General features: G+C 41.3%; 1 protein-coding gene and 1 long non-coding RNA gene across 16 annotated transcripts in view; one reads left to right on the top strand and one right to left on the bottom strand.

Moving 5' to 3' along the window:
- Positions 1-17,679, top strand: part of LOC128071612 (uncharacterized) — a 679,004-nt gene that overhangs the window by 615,668 nt on the left and 45,657 nt on the right. The window lies entirely within an intron of this gene.
- The window catches only part of MBNL2 (muscleblind like splicing regulator 2), a 105,355-nt gene that overhangs the window by 5,061 nt on the left and 82,615 nt on the right, over positions 1-17,679 (bottom strand). For 7 of the 15 annotated variants that reach the window (XM_052664400.1, XM_052664415.1, XM_052664403.1 and 4 more), the window contains 5 exons: positions 15,752-15,805; positions 14,953-15,106; positions 11,824-11,859; positions 10,330-10,424; positions 5,242-5,304 (listed from right to left, as the gene is read on the bottom strand). In XM_052664400.1, coding sequence (XP_052520360.1) covers positions 5,242-5,304; positions 10,330-10,424; positions 11,824-11,859; positions 14,953-15,106; positions 15,752-15,805 — 402 coding nt within the window. The remainder of the gene's footprint in view (positions 1-5,241; positions 5,305-10,329; positions 10,425-11,823; positions 11,860-14,952; positions 15,107-15,751; positions 15,806-17,679) is intronic. The other 8 variants (XM_052664406.1, XM_052664405.1, XM_052664407.1 and 5 more) reach the window with 8 other exon arrangements.

Below are 17,679 nucleotides of genomic sequence, written 5' to 3' on the forward strand. Positions count from 1 at the left end.
TTTGTGTGCACATCCTGTTTACGTGGTGCTGGGTGCAGGGCAGCAGACAGCAGCTGGAGTTCTCCCCCCATATTTGACTCCACCGCATCTTCCTTCTCCCAGCCCATTCCAGCACATCTTCCTTGCAAACCCAATGCTCGTGCAGTGTGTAAGTAGGGCATGTTGCACCTTGGCTATTCCTAGCATACGTAGGAGTCCTCTGAGGAAAAATCCTCAAGTCTCTCCTTCAGAAGCAGCTTCTCCAGTGCAGAGACGCAGAACTGAGGAGCTACATTTCTTTTTTAACCTGAGCCTCAAAGTGTAAAATGCATCCCATGGTCTTTAATTGTATCTTCACACCCTATTTCTCCCAAGATATCACAACTCCACCACAGCTTTGTACACGTGTAGCAGCTTCTGCAACTGGCTTTTTTCACTGAATCTGACAGAGGAACAGAAAACGGTTACACGGAAAATACTCAGTGAACTTCTCCCATTTAACCTACAAACAAAGCAATAAGCTCTGATGGCACATGGAAGCTATCTAAGTCTGCATCGCTGCTAATTGCTCCCGTGCCTGCACACTGAACAAGGAGAAGTTCTGCAGACAGTAGTGACCAAAGAACACCCCTGCAAATACTGCAGTCTCCACTCCCCCATTACTTGTAAAGAGCTCTAACAACCAGAAATCCTGTTGGAAAGATTCCATCTCTTTATGTACATGCACAAGACTCATCCCATGTGCTGTGACACTATTGCATTCATTAAACTTCCCAACAACTTGATGTAATGTATTGACACCACAGTAAATGAGAGCATTACAAATGGAAACATACAACTACACAACAAGTGTGCATTTTGTGTGTGTGTATGCACACACTCCCATGTACAATGGTCTGTGGCTCAAACAAGGCAAAGCACTTTCTCATGGTCTGTAAGGATAATACCACCTCCATATCTGCAGGATTGGGTACAGACATGCAGGAGAAGAAACTTTTTGCTACTGCAGAAACAGATCTAATACAAACACTATTTCTAGCAAAAGCACAATGGCCTGGCACTTGCAGACTGAGACACTAATGCACAGAAGATTTAATAACAGCAAACAGCATTGTTCTGAGCCACAGATGTCACTGCCTTCTTACTCAGTTCTTATATCAAGTGCTGGAGACTGCCACTCTCTAGACTAAAATCACTGACATAGTGCCAGTGTTAGTTACTGCACCTTGTGAAACTGGTAATACACGGAGGGGATCTGAATTTCTGCAGTCAAGAGTTTCAAGAGTATGATTGCTTTTTTTTTTTTTTGTTAAAGCTGGCTTTTTCAGCTCTCAAAGGCAGCAGATAACTCAGCATTAGCCTGCAATTCCCTCAGACCCAGCAGAGAAGGCTGTGAGTACTTGCTGACTCAAGACTTGAGAGTAAAACAGACAGTTTCTTTCCAATTAAGGTGTAAAATCCACATTTGTGAACCTTTTCTGACCTTGAGATTAGTCCATGCACTGTTTTACTCAATGCCATTCACATAATTACCTGAATTCCTTAGGATCATGACTGGGTACTACTGATTTCAGGCCTAGCACTCACGAAACTTCTGTGTGTGTGCTTTATTCTGCTTACCACTGGAGCAGGTTGCCCAAGGAGGCTGTGGATGCCCCATCCCTGGACGCATTAAGGGCCAGGCTGGATGTGGCTCTGGGCAGCCTGGTCTGCTGGTTGGCGACCCTGAGGTCTGTTTCAACCCAGGCCATTCTGTGATTCTATGATTCCAATTCCAGACTTACTATGCATTGATGAACACAGAAAATGTACCATGCTGCATGAATTCAGTGCATATGAACTGTTGTTCAACTCATAGATCTGTCACAATGGATATGCTGGAAAACACGACTTTGCGTCTGGCTCAGAGACGTTTCTCTTTAAGAAGTTCTCAAATTAATTCTCCAAATTACACTCCGTAAATGTTAATACCTTCTCAGGTGGGATTGAGATCATACTTGACCTCTGCTCTGCAAAGCATTTATCCCTCCAAAAGCGAACTTATATGCAGTAAACATCCCAGCCTTTCAATTTCAGAGCAATGTTCTGATAGCTCTCTGCAGACATCTCAGATGGTTTCAGACGTGCAAGCCACAGCCGGTCACCCTGCTTTACATCTTCCTACCCTACCTCAGGCAACTTATTTTACCATGAGGCAAATTACAAACTCATGATGCTTTTTTTCCCCACCCCACGTCAGAGTCTGTGGCAAGCAGTTCACACTGAGGTGCTTAACTCGTAGCCATCTGCGACAGGGCTGATGGCTCCCAGCACAGTGACATTTTCCATTTTCACACCAGGAGCAGGATGGTCAGATGTAAGGAGGGTATACATTAAAACCGACAGATATTTTCAGGCAGCCTGCTCATATCAGGCTGTCTCATAACTTCTCCCACTCTCTAAAAATAAAACCAACATCAAGTATTTCTTCCCTTTGACATGAAACCCAGGACTATTTATATTTCCCAGTGCCTTTGGGAAATGCCTTCATGTCTTTTATTTTTTATTTTCTCTTAGAATGCTCTTCTATGGCATGTGCCTTGTTCTTTGTCTTCACAGTGAATCAGTCTCTCTTTTCTCAATCATAAAAGGAAAAGGATGAGTTTCAATGTCTGACAATATTCAGACATTTACTGAGAGTGCTCACCATCATATCAGTTCTACTTGGTCACAGGTAATTTGTATGTAGCCTTGCAGATTGATTTCTTTTACCTCTGATTTCTCCCTGGTCAATCAGTGCCTCACTCCAGGATTCCCACTAATGCTGCTGCAGGATCTGGGACCTGACCCTGTCCTCAGCCACCTGCATGAAAAGCAGCCTGCCTGCTCCAAACACTCTGCTGGAATGCTGCTTGGGTACACTGTGCATCTCCCCCACCTTCGCTATTGCTGTTCCCTACCAGCACTGCTGATTGCTTCATCACTGTTCATAAACACACCTAGCCCCACTTTGTATCACTGGCTGCTTCCTTTTGTAGTTCCTGCTCTCATGATGGCCAGAAGCCCTGTCTTCCTTTCCAGCATGTTGCTATTTAACGTCAGCTCACTTTGTTTTTCTAACTGTCCACCTCTCTTTAATTCAGGACTGAACAGGACTTTATCTTATTGTTCTCCATTTATCCAATAGATTCCCAATGCATTTGTCTACTTTGCCCATCAATGAGGCAACTTCTGCTTTGCATATAAATGAGAGGTCTGCAGGCCACAGATGATCTCCTGGGTTGTCTTTCCACACAGTCACTAATACAGGCTTCATCACATGTTTCCTGAGGAGCTGAGGTCCTATTTGCTTGGGTTTTTGATTTTGGGGGTATTTTGTTTTTATTTTTTTGGGTTTTTTTTTTGTAACCTCTCCCCCACAGTCCATCCCCTGACATGACAATTTTGGTGTCCTGGTCCATCTTTTTCTTCCTTAAATCTGAGTGCCCCCAGTCCCACTCTGCTTCACGGGCCATCGGCCCTTCTGGCCACTTGCCAAAGACTTCTGAGGTAAATCACCTGCCCCATTACTTTGATTATTTGCATTTTTGGGGTCTGCTAACAAGTCTATGTATTCTACCCAGTGGGATGTTTACCAAAACTGTACTTCATCACAGCCAGAATGAAACATGTAGCCATATACCCATGCAAGCTAATTCAGCCCAGTTTCTTAGGGTAAGATACAGCAATGCTTTTTCAGTGTGATTCCAAAGGGTCAGATACAGGGACAACTCACAGTTGATCAGTTGGTCACAACTTCAGCTGTGCTGAAGTGTGCTGAGCCCATGCTGAAGATGAGCCTGCGTTCAAGATGAGCCTTCCACTACAAGACAAACACAGATTGATGCTCCACTGCTGCACCCCAAATTTCTCTTGAACCCAGAAATGCACCACATTTACATTTTCCTCACCAAGGTTACTCATCAGACACCACACTTATAGTAGGACAGAGCTCAGTTACTGAACTCTGCTAGTTTCATAGAACTCACTACATTTATAACTCTTCTAAGGAAAACTTACTGATTCTCACTAGGACCTACCTACCACTTCCTTGTTTTTATTCTTATCTGAATACTTCTGTACCTCCCTGCCCATGGCAGCAGTTTGGAACTAGATGAACCTCAGAGGTCCCTTCCAACTCAAACCATTTCGTGGCTCAATGTAAATATATCTATATAAACTTTGTGGCACTGCACATAATATGTGCCAAAAGTGAAAGCTGTAAAAGTTAACAAACCTTTGCCTCAGGTTGAAAGACACAGCAGGTACAACAAATTAATAAGTCAATCAATATTTCCACTGCGGTTTTTTGGGCTGATTCCTCTACACTCAGGGCCAAAAAATGGCATTTCTGGTGGGCAAAATGCTCATCCAATAAATCATATACAAAGATAAAAAATATGGTATTAATTCATTTCAAGGGCAAATAGCTGAAGCATCTATAGATGTACAGACACAATGATTTCAAAGAGCAGAATCCCAAGCAAACACATCTGGAGCTCTGCACAGCGCTGTCTTGTTAAAATTTTATGATGGAAAAAACCAGGCTGAGATGAGCTGTGTGCACATGCTAAGAACAAGGAGACTAGCTCCCTTTTTTTCCCCAAATGCCTACAAAATCACTTGACCTCAGGAAAATTTTCCTACATTTAAATAATAAATAGATGCCTCAAGAGACTGTTACTCAACTTGTCAAAGTATCATTTGTTGAATAATTGAAAGAAAGAGCACGGGGGAAAGCTATAATATCAAACAAATCCATTATATTAACTGTGATGCTATGAAAGTTAAGATAGTCTATAACAGGGAAGGGAACTATGTTTAGATATTTGTTACATAAAATAAATGTGTTTGTCTTTGCTAGGAGCTCAGGTTATGTGATACTGCCATCTAGCAGGCAACCAGGGGAAGTCAGGCTTAGTTTGCAGTCCCTACACGACCGGGGGGTGAGAGTAGGAATTACTGGAGAAAAAACAATAGCTGAGCTGAAGAGACCACAAAAATGATATCACAATAAAAACTTAAAGTTTGCATAAGGTTTAAAATAGACTTCCTTCAAGTCCCCCAAGGTAGACTTTGGTGTTCTCTTCTTTGCTGCCTTACAATTTAAGAAAATGAAGTTTTGCCACGTTTTGTAATGCCAATTGTTTCAAGGCAATTCAGAAGATCTTTTCATGACACTGCTTGACATTTGCTGTGGTCTTTGAGTCTGAAACCGTAATTCTCAAAGTTATGGCTACTTACATGTGACTCAGTGTCTTCAGACTTTATTACTGGTTTGAGTTGAGGCTTCTGATTCTGAGGTATCTAGCAAGAAATAGGTAGCAAACAGTTTCAATTTGCCTTTCACATCACGATAGACTGTTGCTATTCCAAATATCTTCCCTGAAAGGTACCCTTCACAATCAAGGATACTTGATGATAAAGCAAACCTCCCAGCATACAGAGAACTCCACCTTTTTCTGCTACACAGAAAGGAAAGAGATGGAAATTTTTAATCCTTCCCCCGAAATGTATCAGTGATGAGGAGCTGTTCCTACGCCTCTCCAGACTCTGCCAACCCAGCCAAGCTAATTGTTGGCCTTCACCAGTATGATTTCAGCAGCTGCTCGGGGCATCATCCAGTTAAAATGGGAATGCTTGGAGCAGCACTTTGAGGCGTGCAACCACCATCAGATTTGCTGACTTTTTGGAGGGACACAGTGCTCTATGTGCAACAGGGAGCATGTGCAGAGGAAGAAATTCACTTGCCTGGGGCTCAGTATGTGCCACAGGATGTTTCAGCCTAATGGCAATCTGCCTCTTGGGCAGCCCCACACCTTTTCTGGCCAAGAGAGGTGTTTTCATGCTGCACTTCCCTGCTCCCCTCACACCAGAGGGAGCTGCCACACAAGGCTTCTCAAATCCCTACCAAGAATTTGGCACACTTGTATTTTATGCAATGTTAATGACTTGGTGAATTCTGAGGCAAGTATTTCAATTGTTCCCTTGTTTGTGGTACTGCAACATAACACATCATTTTTATTTTCGCTTCTTTGTATTTTTACAGATTTTCACAAAACTGAAGGCTAACAAATGATTTCATAATTAATATCTGCATAATTACCACCTCATTTAGTGTGAACACTGATACATAATTTAAAACAGCTGTGCTAGATAATCACAAGCCTTAGCATGAGAGAGACTCATATAATTCTTTTCAGACACAGCCTTTAAGTAGTTCATTTGTCTACTAGATTGCCTTCTAATTTCTCTTCCTTGGTTAAAGGTCACATAACCAGCAAAATAAACTTGTGTTAGAATCTCTAGCCAGTATTTTCTGTAATACTCCTTTGATATGGTCAGTCTTTGCATTGCTATAGAAAATAAAGGCATGTACTGTTCTGTACTGAAATGATATGAACAAGACTGTCTTCTTTAAAGCAATCTGGAATTTGTTAATCACTCTGTAGCAACCAACAATTAAGGAAGCACACACTGAGCTTGAAAACACATTTAAACACATCAATGCTGGTGTTTAAACTCCCATGGCCATCAGTGGTGTGGTACAATCTCACCAGGAGGTCAGTGGAGCCTGGAGATCCCTTAATGGGATTGGCTGCCACAGGCTCACCAGGCTTCACTACTGCTTGGGCTCAGGTCTCCTCCCTGCCATCCAGCAGCATATTCAGAAGTGCATGTTTGCCCCGCAGATCCTGTGCTGTATCTGCCAAGCCTGTCTTGGATAACCCAGCCATTCAAGATTATCTTGGGACAATCTGAAATGTCAGCTGACACACATTTAGGCAACTGAATCAGCTATGCTGCTATCATTCAAAACTGTAATTCAGTGCCAGAATTCAGAGCAACACTGTCCTGTTTGATATCTTACAAATAGCTCTGAGTGAAGCTGAGTAGGGAACAACTGATCTGCTTGCTCAGGTGCTATCTAGTGCACTGACCAGTCCACTATGTGAATATAAATAAAAATTACAAGTTCTGTTAAAGGTACCTGAAGTATATATTTACACACAATGATACTCTATTAATGCTGTAAATGAATGTTGTTGAATTTGCCTGCCCATTTGCATGCACTAGAGGGTGCTGGTGCCAAGCCTCCATTCATTCTCCCTGGCACTCCTTCCAGTTACTCCATGCTTCCTGGGACTTTGTTGGTTCCACCCGGCAAGACGATGTTCACAGCCCCGACCACCTAAGTTCATTAAGCAGAAAGGCAGGCTAAGCAGCTGCAGTTTTCAACACCATTCCAGTGGGCATGGCTGGAGCAGTCGTGAATGGGTTAAGGGGAAAAGGAGGAGGAGTTAGTTACTTTCCAATTTATGTAATCAGGAAAAGCAAGAGAATCCTAATCTTCCACGTGTCCTTAACTGAGTCCCCCTGCACTAAGGCATAGTTTTTAACACAATACAGTCTTCCTTTGGGCCTCAACCCCAAGCATGCTGAGCACAAAACACAGAGAGCTGCTGGCTGAGCATGAATGGTTACGAGTGGGCCAACACAGGCATGTTTTGCACCCTGTTATTACTTTCAGAGAAGAAATATATATAGAAAGTACATCTCACTGTCTTTCAAAGTACAGTTAGGACATGCTAAATAATTTTCTGGACCCTATATAATTATGAGTTTTTTTCAGCCATTCGCTGAGACTCCTTGGCTTTTGGGATGCTGATGTTTTGGGTGCTTCTAGGACCCCAAAAGTAGAAGAGCAATATTTCCCCCAGGCTTGAATATTAAGCCAAAAGATACCGAGCCAGACAATTAAGCATTGATATGACTTTCCTTTCATGGCTGGCATTGTGAGAAGAAGCTGTAGGAGCAGAAACAGGATAGACTGAAGGCTGCAAGTTGATTTAAAAAAATGCAGTAGATACACTCGAAAGAAGAAACTGGATTCCACAGAGAAGCAGTCTGTGATTTGGCACAGGTCAGAAAAGGAAAATTTACCTAGATGGGAAAAAAGATAACCTCTTCTGAAATACACAGGAGAGTATAAATCCATACAAAGGGACATAAACAAAGGGCACGATGACCATGAGCTAAGTCCTAACAGGTGAACTCAAGTTAATGACCTGCTGCTTCTGTGTTTCTTGGGCTAGAGAAATACCAAGGACTAGGACCACAGTTACCATGGAGCCTTTTCCAGCACAGCTTGGTCTCCAGCTCTAGCTGCTTATAAATAAGCAGCAAAGTTGGAGATTTACATCTTGTAAGGATAACTACTTCTACATTACCTACTTTTAAAATGCAGTTCTTTTTTAAAGTAGCTTTTAAAGCTACTTAAAGAAAGAGGCAGGACCCTCCAGGGCAAGTCATGCTGCCCCAGCACAGACTTACAGAAAAGCAGATGAACTGGATGCTGAGCCGCCAAGTGGCTGAAGTTAAACAAGTGGAAACCTATCCCTGTGTTAAACCATCCTTTAATTTCAGCATAGAATTATGTATACACACACAGAGACACGTAACCAAATAAGTACAAACAGAGACTTTTACAAGTACTGTAAAACTGCTCTAATCCTCCAATGCAAATAAAATCTGCACCAGGAATGGAAGGGCTCTGCCTGCTGTCCTCCTAGATGAGAAAATGCATTAAGACACACCTCTGTCTCCCCACTGGTTCTAGCTACTTGTGTGAAATATTCCCTGTTAAAAAAACCCTGAATGATTCCCAGTCCTTTTCTTGGGTGCGTTCCTTTCACAGCACTGTGCGGAGAGAGCCCCAGCTGAGCCGCTCTCCCAAACAGTCCCATTTTCCATTCCCAAACCCCTCTGTCACCACTTTGGGATCCCAGAACTGCCCTGGGTACCATCAGGCCACTCTCTGGCAGACATGTTCTTCCATGCTCACTACCAGGAACCTACCATCCCCCAGGCCCTTCAGCCCACCCAACCGGCACCCGCCTGCTGTGCTACCACAGCTGAAATGCTGAAAGGAAGGACAGTCAAATGCGGCACCTGGCTGGAACACCTCCTTTCCTCTACATACCGTGTGTTTCTTCATTAAAACAAGTCAGCCCTGAGGAAGGAGTGCACAAAACAACTCTCTTTTGATGAAAACACCTATAGAAGCACAAAGCACTGCAATACTGGCAAATAGACCTTTCAAAAACTGAAGAGAAAATGGACTAGGCTGTGTTTCTTTATAAAGCGGGGTGTATTTCAGAGGTAGTATATTTTCCCTAGATTATTATAAATAAACTCTCAGAGCAAATTCTGTTTTTCCATGGGATACTTAAAACTGTTTTGTGACTCTGAAAAATGCAGAATATATCAGTTTGCTGGTACAGCATCACTAAGCAAAAGGTTTTCACTGATTTCCTCATAATTCATTGGCAGGGGGAGAGGATTGTCTGACCTGCAGCCTGGCCAGGAGCAACACTGGGAGATGTGACCAGGTCCCAGCCCTTTCCTTGATTCTGGGAAGCAAACCTGTTTCGTGCTTGCTTTGCAGTTTGACCTCTTCAGACCTGAGGGAAAATGGGGCATCCCAGTACTCTCGTGGAACTCACAGAGTAAGAAAAAAAGCCAGGGCTGAGCCTCCAAAGATTGAATGGAGGAATCAATGCTGCTCATGGGGAGCCTTGATAGATATGGCTTTCCTACAGAGCAGTCCTAACGGAAGAGGGGGATACCCTAGTGGAATCAAAACTTCCATTAACATAACAAACCACAGCAGAAAGGTAGATAAGGCTCATCTTGCCTACTCTGATCATGCCAATAATCCTGGGGAACTGCTGTAACAACATGCTTCCTTAGGGAAACATTATTTCCAGGTTGAAGATGCTCTTTCAAACATAAAGCAGACACAGTCATAAACACCCCCAGGGCTGTTTTGATCACTCCCATTTACAGAAAACATGCCGTTTGGTTTCTCTCCATTTTATTTTCAGCTGCCTTCTCCTGCCTGTTATTTCGGACAGCTTCCATGCTTACACATTAATGACTTCCACACACCACACGGAGAAGGTTACATTAACCTGTGATGTCTTCCTTTTGAATTTAAGAGTTAATAACAGACTATTGTAAGCAGTCCAGTACTATTGTGATTGTAATTCCAGCTGGGTTAATTACACAATAATTAGGTACAAACATCGCAACACAAAACACAGCTACATCATTATTTGCAACAAATGCTAACTCTAAATAAGTGCAACCTGTCCCACAAACACTTGCTATAAACGACTTAAAAATAAAATTTGATGGGGTAAACACAGAAAAAAAAAAAAAAAAAATTCTCTGGGAGAATTTTTTTTGTTAAAAAATAAAAATAAATAAAATCTCAGCACTCATTTAGAGTTCGGGATCTTGTGAAAGAAAGCTTTAAAAGGAGCAAACCTGATTTGCTGTGGCTGTTGCGGCGAAGGGAACACTTGTTGCAGGAGTTGTTGCTGCAGAGACAGTGGCGGCCGTAGCGTTGTGCATCATGGGTACTTTCAGGAGGGGAACCATGGAAGCAATGAACAGGAGGGTGCAGCATTATGGTAAGAGAAGTGGTATTTTTGGCATGGTGAATATCAAGAGCGGCAAGCCATCGTCATGGGTTAAACCAGCAGATGGCATGCAATCACAGTGCAAAGCGAGAAAGCGTGGCGGAGAAATAAAAAACAAAAAAAGGGAAAATAGCTTATTACAAGTACAATTAAAGGAAGGTTGTCAACACGATCGGCGATTCCCAGAAAAAAGAGCAAGGACCACTGCAAATGCGGGTGTTATCTCTAAGAACAGGTCTCTACCAAAACAACCCGTTACCTGAGAACTGGTACACAATTATTTTTTTTTTTTCCCCTCAGGATTGCTGCAAAGCACTCCAAAATAAAAGTCTACTGACAATAACCTACAGTCTTTTGAACTGGGGAAGGAAAATGGTAACTGCTTATTTTAATTTTTAAACAGAATTAAAAACAAGTTATTATCGTGCATCTTCATTTTGAAGTAAGCCAGATCCTCGTCTTCCTATATAATCCAATTTGTGTGGTTATTTTTTTTCTTCTAGCACTGCATGACTGCTAGACTTTATCAGAGTTAAACTGCCATCTGCTTCGAGGCAAAAATCAGAAGAAGGATGATAACCATTTTCCTGATTTAAATACTACTTTGTTTGGTCTAAAAAAGCAAGATCAATTTTGTGAAAGCTGCTGCTTTTGCTCATTTTAAGAATGAATGTTACTCAGCACCCTTGTGAGAGAATACTAACCTTACCTTTTGAAAGCTTTTAACTGCTTATCTGAGCAGCCTCCCCTGTCACAAAAAGGAAATCACTGGAATGAAGCTACAGAATAGGAGAAATATCCCATCTTAGAGTCAGCTACATTGGACTTCAATTTGGCATGCCCAAAATGTTCATTCCAAGATGTAAACATATTTAAAGGAGGAGTGAGATTTATATCACGGGTTTCAACTAAGCTTTTGTGGATCAAAGTACACATTTCTGGGAAGCGCTGATAAAACTTTCTAACACACAGCAAAAAGGAGAAATAGGCACACCACTATGAAACTTTAAAACACTGATGAAACTCGCTGGCTTTTCCAGTATTTTATGATTTTATAGTACTAGACAATATAAATATAAAGGGAAATAAAACTTTGAAAACTGAAAAGCAGACTGGAATTCATGATATTATGCTTTTGCAGTATAGTTGTTATAGCAGGTGACATCACATCTGAGCTGCAGCTTTCGTCTACAAATCTAAATACTGTGCAAAGTCAACCAGAAGGACAAGTGAGCCTTTAGTTCTAGTCATTGCCTACATCTCACCTACGAGTTTTGAAACAAGTGAATATACATCATATACAGTATAAAAGAGATCAATAAAGAAATTTGGAACCTACCAATACTGGTAGCGGGTGTCATGCACAAAACTGACCCTGCGTGTCATGCAATGATAGGTGAAAAAAGTGGATAAAGGGAAGAAACAGGTTAGCTGTTTAGAGTTAACATTCAAAGTGAGATTCAAGCATAACCACAGATAAGTTAGTTAAATGAAAGTTTAAGGTCATTCATAGTTTTGCTTTAATGCTAAAGATGTGATTAGGCTCATATTAAATTCCTACAGTAGTATGTGACTTTTGGTGTGTTTCTGTGTACACAAATCTGCAGCAACAGGTTTTTGTTTACAGAAACATCTTAAACTAAATATCACATTATTTTGCAATTTTAGAGCTTACTGCACGATTTGGACAGCTTAATGCTGAGCAGATGAATGTTCACCAAAAAAGCTAAAATGGAAGTATCCAAAACTACTCTGCAGGGGCGTTGTCAAATTGATGCTTAATATTAACCTACGCATTTTTAATGCAAAGCATGAAGCAGGGAGGTGTTTCTGAAGAAAAAAAAGACCAGTGGCACAACCCCCAAGCTAAACATCTAAAAGAGTGCAACCTCAGCAGAAAAAAGGCTGCTGGTTCTTGGTGCTGAATGGCTTTAGTCTTTCCGAGAAGACCAGAAAAAAAAACCAAAAAACAAACAACAAAGCAATGTGCTTTTGACACAGAGCATAAAGCAAGCTGGTGAAGGTGAGGAGGCAGGAAGACTGGTACCACACACACACATATTTGATACCAAATCAAATATGCTTCCTATATTCCTGCTTACCGCTGTCCCAGCAGCAGTGTAACTATGAATGACCTTACGGAAGAACAACCCTGGAAAATACACACAGTTCCTAGGCTAGCGGCCATAAAAATGGTAACGAACAGCAATGAGAGGAGAGAAAAGATCTGTTGTTCTTGAGATCATTCACCAAACAGGAAGGAGAGGTGACGAAGCAATCAAACTGATGGAAAACACGTGAGGTGCAAAAATCTGGAAATGAGCCATGCTAAGTGAAGCCCCACACTTGTCATTATGGGAGCAAGTGGTTAAGAAAGCAGAGAGGTTATATAAAACAATTAAGTTTTATATATATTCCAGCAGCAAAACTTGTCTTAAAATTTAACTTTTATAGCACGCTCACAAATACACACACACACACATTTGAAAATTATACCAGTTCAGAAAATATCACATCATCCTTTTAAATCCCTTAGATAATGTCATGCGTTGTTCCTCAGGGCTGGGTGACGTGACAGGCCTCACACCTACCGGATCCAACCTTCTCTGGGACCTCCCAGGAAATGTGGGACTATCAGAGGAACCATCTTTAACAAAACTCGCGTTACATCCACTCGTATAGAGTGGTTCTCCCTTTCTAGCCCTCTTCCATATCCCATTCATCTCTAATATCCTTGTTAGGTGCTGATGGCATTCACAAAGCAGGAGGTTCAGCACCTTGAGAAAGGCTTTCCACCATGGGCATTCACCTGTGTTATCCCCCTCTCTATTCTTTTTTTTTGTGCACTTGCTTTGGATTTGCCAACAATCTGACTTTTAGGGCTTAGTTCCAAGAGCCACTCTCTCTACCATCTGAAATTTATAAGACAAAACTGCAACCATAACCACCAGTTGGAAAGAGGGATGGACAATAAATGCTACAAAGAATGAACTACTTCAAGAAACGTGATTACTCCAAAGTCTGGAAAATTCCAAGTGCAGTTTCACTGGAAAAGGTTTAAGCTGCTCTTATTTTCTAGAGTTAATTTAAAGTCTATGGCAGTTGCTTACAGCAGTGATAAGCCCCAAAAGGGAGTGCTTAAGAGAAGGAATAATGCAAATCATAGTGCAAATTGTTAGGATTATGACACACAATAAATTCGTGGAGATTTCTGTACACTGGTAAGCACAGGGTGGTCTTCCATTCATATCCATATATGCAATCTCACTGTTTTTTTCAGACACTCCCATAAATGTTGGAGTGTTTTCTGACACAGATATTCTAGTGCAAGAATGTGCTAAAAATACAGCATTCTATAACTTGCTGTTATCAACATAGGGGCAGGCTCCAAGGTTGTTACTCAGGCCTTATAGCAAAATCACATGAAGTCAATGCCATCTGTGTTTATTTTTATCTTTAAAGACATATGGGGATGCTGATAGATCGGGCAATTCTTGCATGTTGTGTCTCATCCCCCGCTATAACCAGCATTATTTCCTACAAACAAAAATAATATAGCTGAAATGTCAAGTGTGTTTGCAAACAAGAAGTTTTAAAGGATTCTGGATGTTCACCCTTGATAATGTTCTGATACCAGAACGTGCCACTTGTCAGTCACAGACCAAAACACTTCACTCCTTAGAGAGGAAGTTCACCAGCAGAAAGTTTGGAGTGAGGGTGTCTGATGTAATTTAAAGGATCCTGGCGTTATTGTCTGTGCAAATACCATGTGCTCCTTCTTTCATTGTGTTAGAAAGGAGTCCCAGCACCAGTCCTGTGGCACAGCTTGAGCTCTGGATGACTGGATCTCCCAGGCTTCTGTGCAGACGCACAGAGCACATCCCCTAACCTTTGGCTCACCTGGATGGCTCAGCCCCAGCTCTTAGCTGCAAATGCTAGGAAAAGCACTGGTTGTGTGCCAAAAGGAAAGACACAAAAACCAATCTGATGCCTATAAGCACCTTTCGTGTCAAGGTGGGGATCAATTTGTTGTGGGGATGCTTCTGTGCAGGTATAAGCAGAAGGCTCATGTTGGTGCATTGTTGCAGAGCAGCAACAGAGAGGCCACGAAGGGACACCCCGGCATCTTCAAAGCCGTACACCCTTCCCAGACTTTTCCTAGCAGTGTTTTGCCCTCTCATTCCCTAGGAAAGCTCCAGCAGGTAAAGTCAAAATACAGCCAGTTCAATGTAGGAAAAAAGGGCAAACTGTGGGTGATAATGGAGGCTATGAAAATGACAAGCAGTCTAATGGCGTGTTGAAGTTTCAGCCTGACCCCTTGCACTTTGCAGAAAGAATTAAATCGGCATGGAAATATCTGTGCAGGCCTCATCTCAAGCAGGGCAGGGAGCGTAACCCTTTGGTAAGCACAACTGCTTAATTCAGAGGCTACTTAGAGCAAAGAGGGTTCGGTGTGGGTGTGACATACCTGTCGGGATGAACGCCGCATGTTGCTGCAACTGAGCATTGGCAAGAGCCTGTTGATAGTGCAAGACACTGGGATTGAAAACGGCACTGGCACCATTGCTTTTTTCAAGTGCTTGTCTCTTTGGTAAAGGGTGAAGAACACCGGGAGGAAAGGCCTGTGAATAAGAGAGTTAGTTAAAAGGCAGTAATTTTTAAGGCGTTGTCTGCAACATATACAAAAATACAAAAACTTATTATTTTTAAAGCGGCTAAAGATGCCTCGCCATGCATATTAACTCAAAGCACAGCAATGTAAAATGAGTGAAATTTTGTTATTGATAGCAAAAGCATGGTACTATTAACCTAAAACTGTAGCAGCACAACTACTGAAAAGAAAGGCCTTTAAAGCAACGAAAATGGCATTTCCTTTAAAGAGGTTTTCAGATATCATAGGGAGAAAAAACCACTTGTGTTTCATTGCCAAGTATGGGTTGTTTTTTTTTTAAAATTGAAATACTGTTTCCTATTATTATACAGATTAATGGATTATGTTAAGCGTTTTCAATTACAAAAGCAGTTTTATCTCAATTCGACTTTTCATGAGAAGGTATTTAAAAATGAAACCGTGTTAGGAACCAAACTAAATTGTCTGCATTTATTACGTATGAGAATGAGATGGATAAATACGGTACTGAGTTTCCGGTAAATTAAGAGTATGTGAAATCATTTCCGGTTGATGTTTAAAAAGAAAGCAATACAAATTTCATTAGTTGCTTCTCCGAAAAGCTACATGCAAAGCAAAAGGTGAAAGGTCAAAGTACCAGGTCTACAGTTGCTTCGAGAGGTCGCTTCATTGCTTTGGCAGTCGACTGAGTCTTTTAATAACAGGCAGCGAGCACATGATGGCAGTGGGCCAATGGGATTCAAGCGAATTAACATACAGGTAAACAGCAAGCAGAGGTGCATCATGGGAACGGCATTGCATTGTGGATAGGTGAGAAGGAAAAAAATATTCTGAATGCAATATACAACATACAAAACACTAGGCATGCACAACAACAAAAATGTCTTCTAAAGAAATGAATATTACATTTCGAATTAGTACTGAAGCAAAAATGCATCTACTATACCTTAGTTAAAAGCATATAAGAGAGTAAAATATAGATGTTTGAAATTCAGGAAAGTTGAGTAAAACAGCAGCTTGCAGACACTATTAAGCATTTTATCAACACTTCACAGAGATGCGGAAAGTTTTAAGGATACTCCTACAAGAATTTCTGATAAGTTAGCCAAACCAAATTCCCAAGTGCACAATTAAATTTGGAATGCTGCACGTCCAAATAAAAAGCACTATGAAAGTTGTAATGCATCACAAACATTCCGAATATTTGTGCTTGCAAGGAGAGGGGCTTAGGCTACAGAAGTGCGTAATCCAACAGATTTGGGGTTCCAAATGAGAGAGGTTCTCCTTTCCCTTTAAGCACTGGAACAGGCTCCCCAGGGAGGTGGCTGAGTCACCATCCCCGAATGTGTTTAAAACCGTTTGGATGTGGTGCTCAAGGACATGATTTAGCAGAGGGCTGTTAGAGTTGGGGTAGTATGGTTGGGTTGTGGTTGGACTCGATGATCTTTAAGGTCTTCTCCAACCTGAGCAATTCCATGATTCTATGATTCTATTCCCAGTGCACAATAAATAATTTGTCCCATTACACTAACTTATCATCAATTCCTTATAGTTTTCCCTAAAGGTGGGTCATTTTTGTAATTTTTTTCCCTTGCGACTTACCACATTACATTGAGAGGAAAAAAACACAACAGCCTTTCAGAATTTGAAACACGTTTTCTAAATTTCACTACACCTTATAGTACCATCTTTGGGAGCACGGAGTAAAAATACTGCTCCTAGCAGTATTAAACATTGAAATATGACTTATAATACTGGTTTAGCATTACAAAATTTTTTTAAAGAAAGTATGTAGGCATAGTACATAGACATAGATATTGTTGAATATTTTCACTGTAAGACTAAACCTGTGATTGATATGATATTCTTTAAAAAAAATTGCATATTTCTTTCAAATTTTGTACTGTAAATTATTCTTACAAACCTTTAGACAGCAAGGATGATTTAGTCATAAATCAGAATTTTCCCCTTTTTTTCAAAGCATTTGCTGATATTTAACTTTTTTTCAGGATATGCAGACAATGTCTCTCTTGACATCAGTATGTGGAAATAGGGAACAAAAGTCTAAAAAGGAGGACAAGGCACAAAATGCCTACAAACACCTTATAGTCATGGTATTAGCTAACACCAACAGGATATCTTGCAGGACAGCCTTTGCTGTCCTTGTTCCCAGTCCTGTTGCAGCTACATTGCATGAGGCTTCCCAGCATCCTCCCCATCTATCCTGCAGCACACTTCTGGATTATTTTCCCTGACATACAGTATCTGCTCATCTGTCTGGGGCAAGACTCAGCTATAACAAGAAACACCTGGTGCAGTGTGAGGATGTGGATAGCCTTCCTGCACTCACACAGAGTGCTGCGCAGCTGATGTGTGGTACCTTGGCTAAGCTAACAGAACCTCAGACCCTCTGCATCCTCTACTGATGGAAGTCTACACACAGGTTAAGTGTTACAACTGAATTCAGTATGATGTGATAAAGAAGCCCATAAATTCAAACCAACATCAATAGAGTAAAGCATTTCGGTTAATTACCTCTATAATTCAATACCTGTATTATTTGTC

This window comes from Tympanuchus pallidicinctus, unplaced genomic scaffold (genome assembly GCF_026119805.1).
Source record: "Tympanuchus pallidicinctus isolate F22 unplaced genomic scaffold, pur_lepc_1.0 scaffold6, whole genome shotgun sequence".
Classification (NCBI taxonomy): Eukaryota; Metazoa; Chordata; class Aves; order Galliformes; family Phasianidae; genus Tympanuchus; species Tympanuchus pallidicinctus.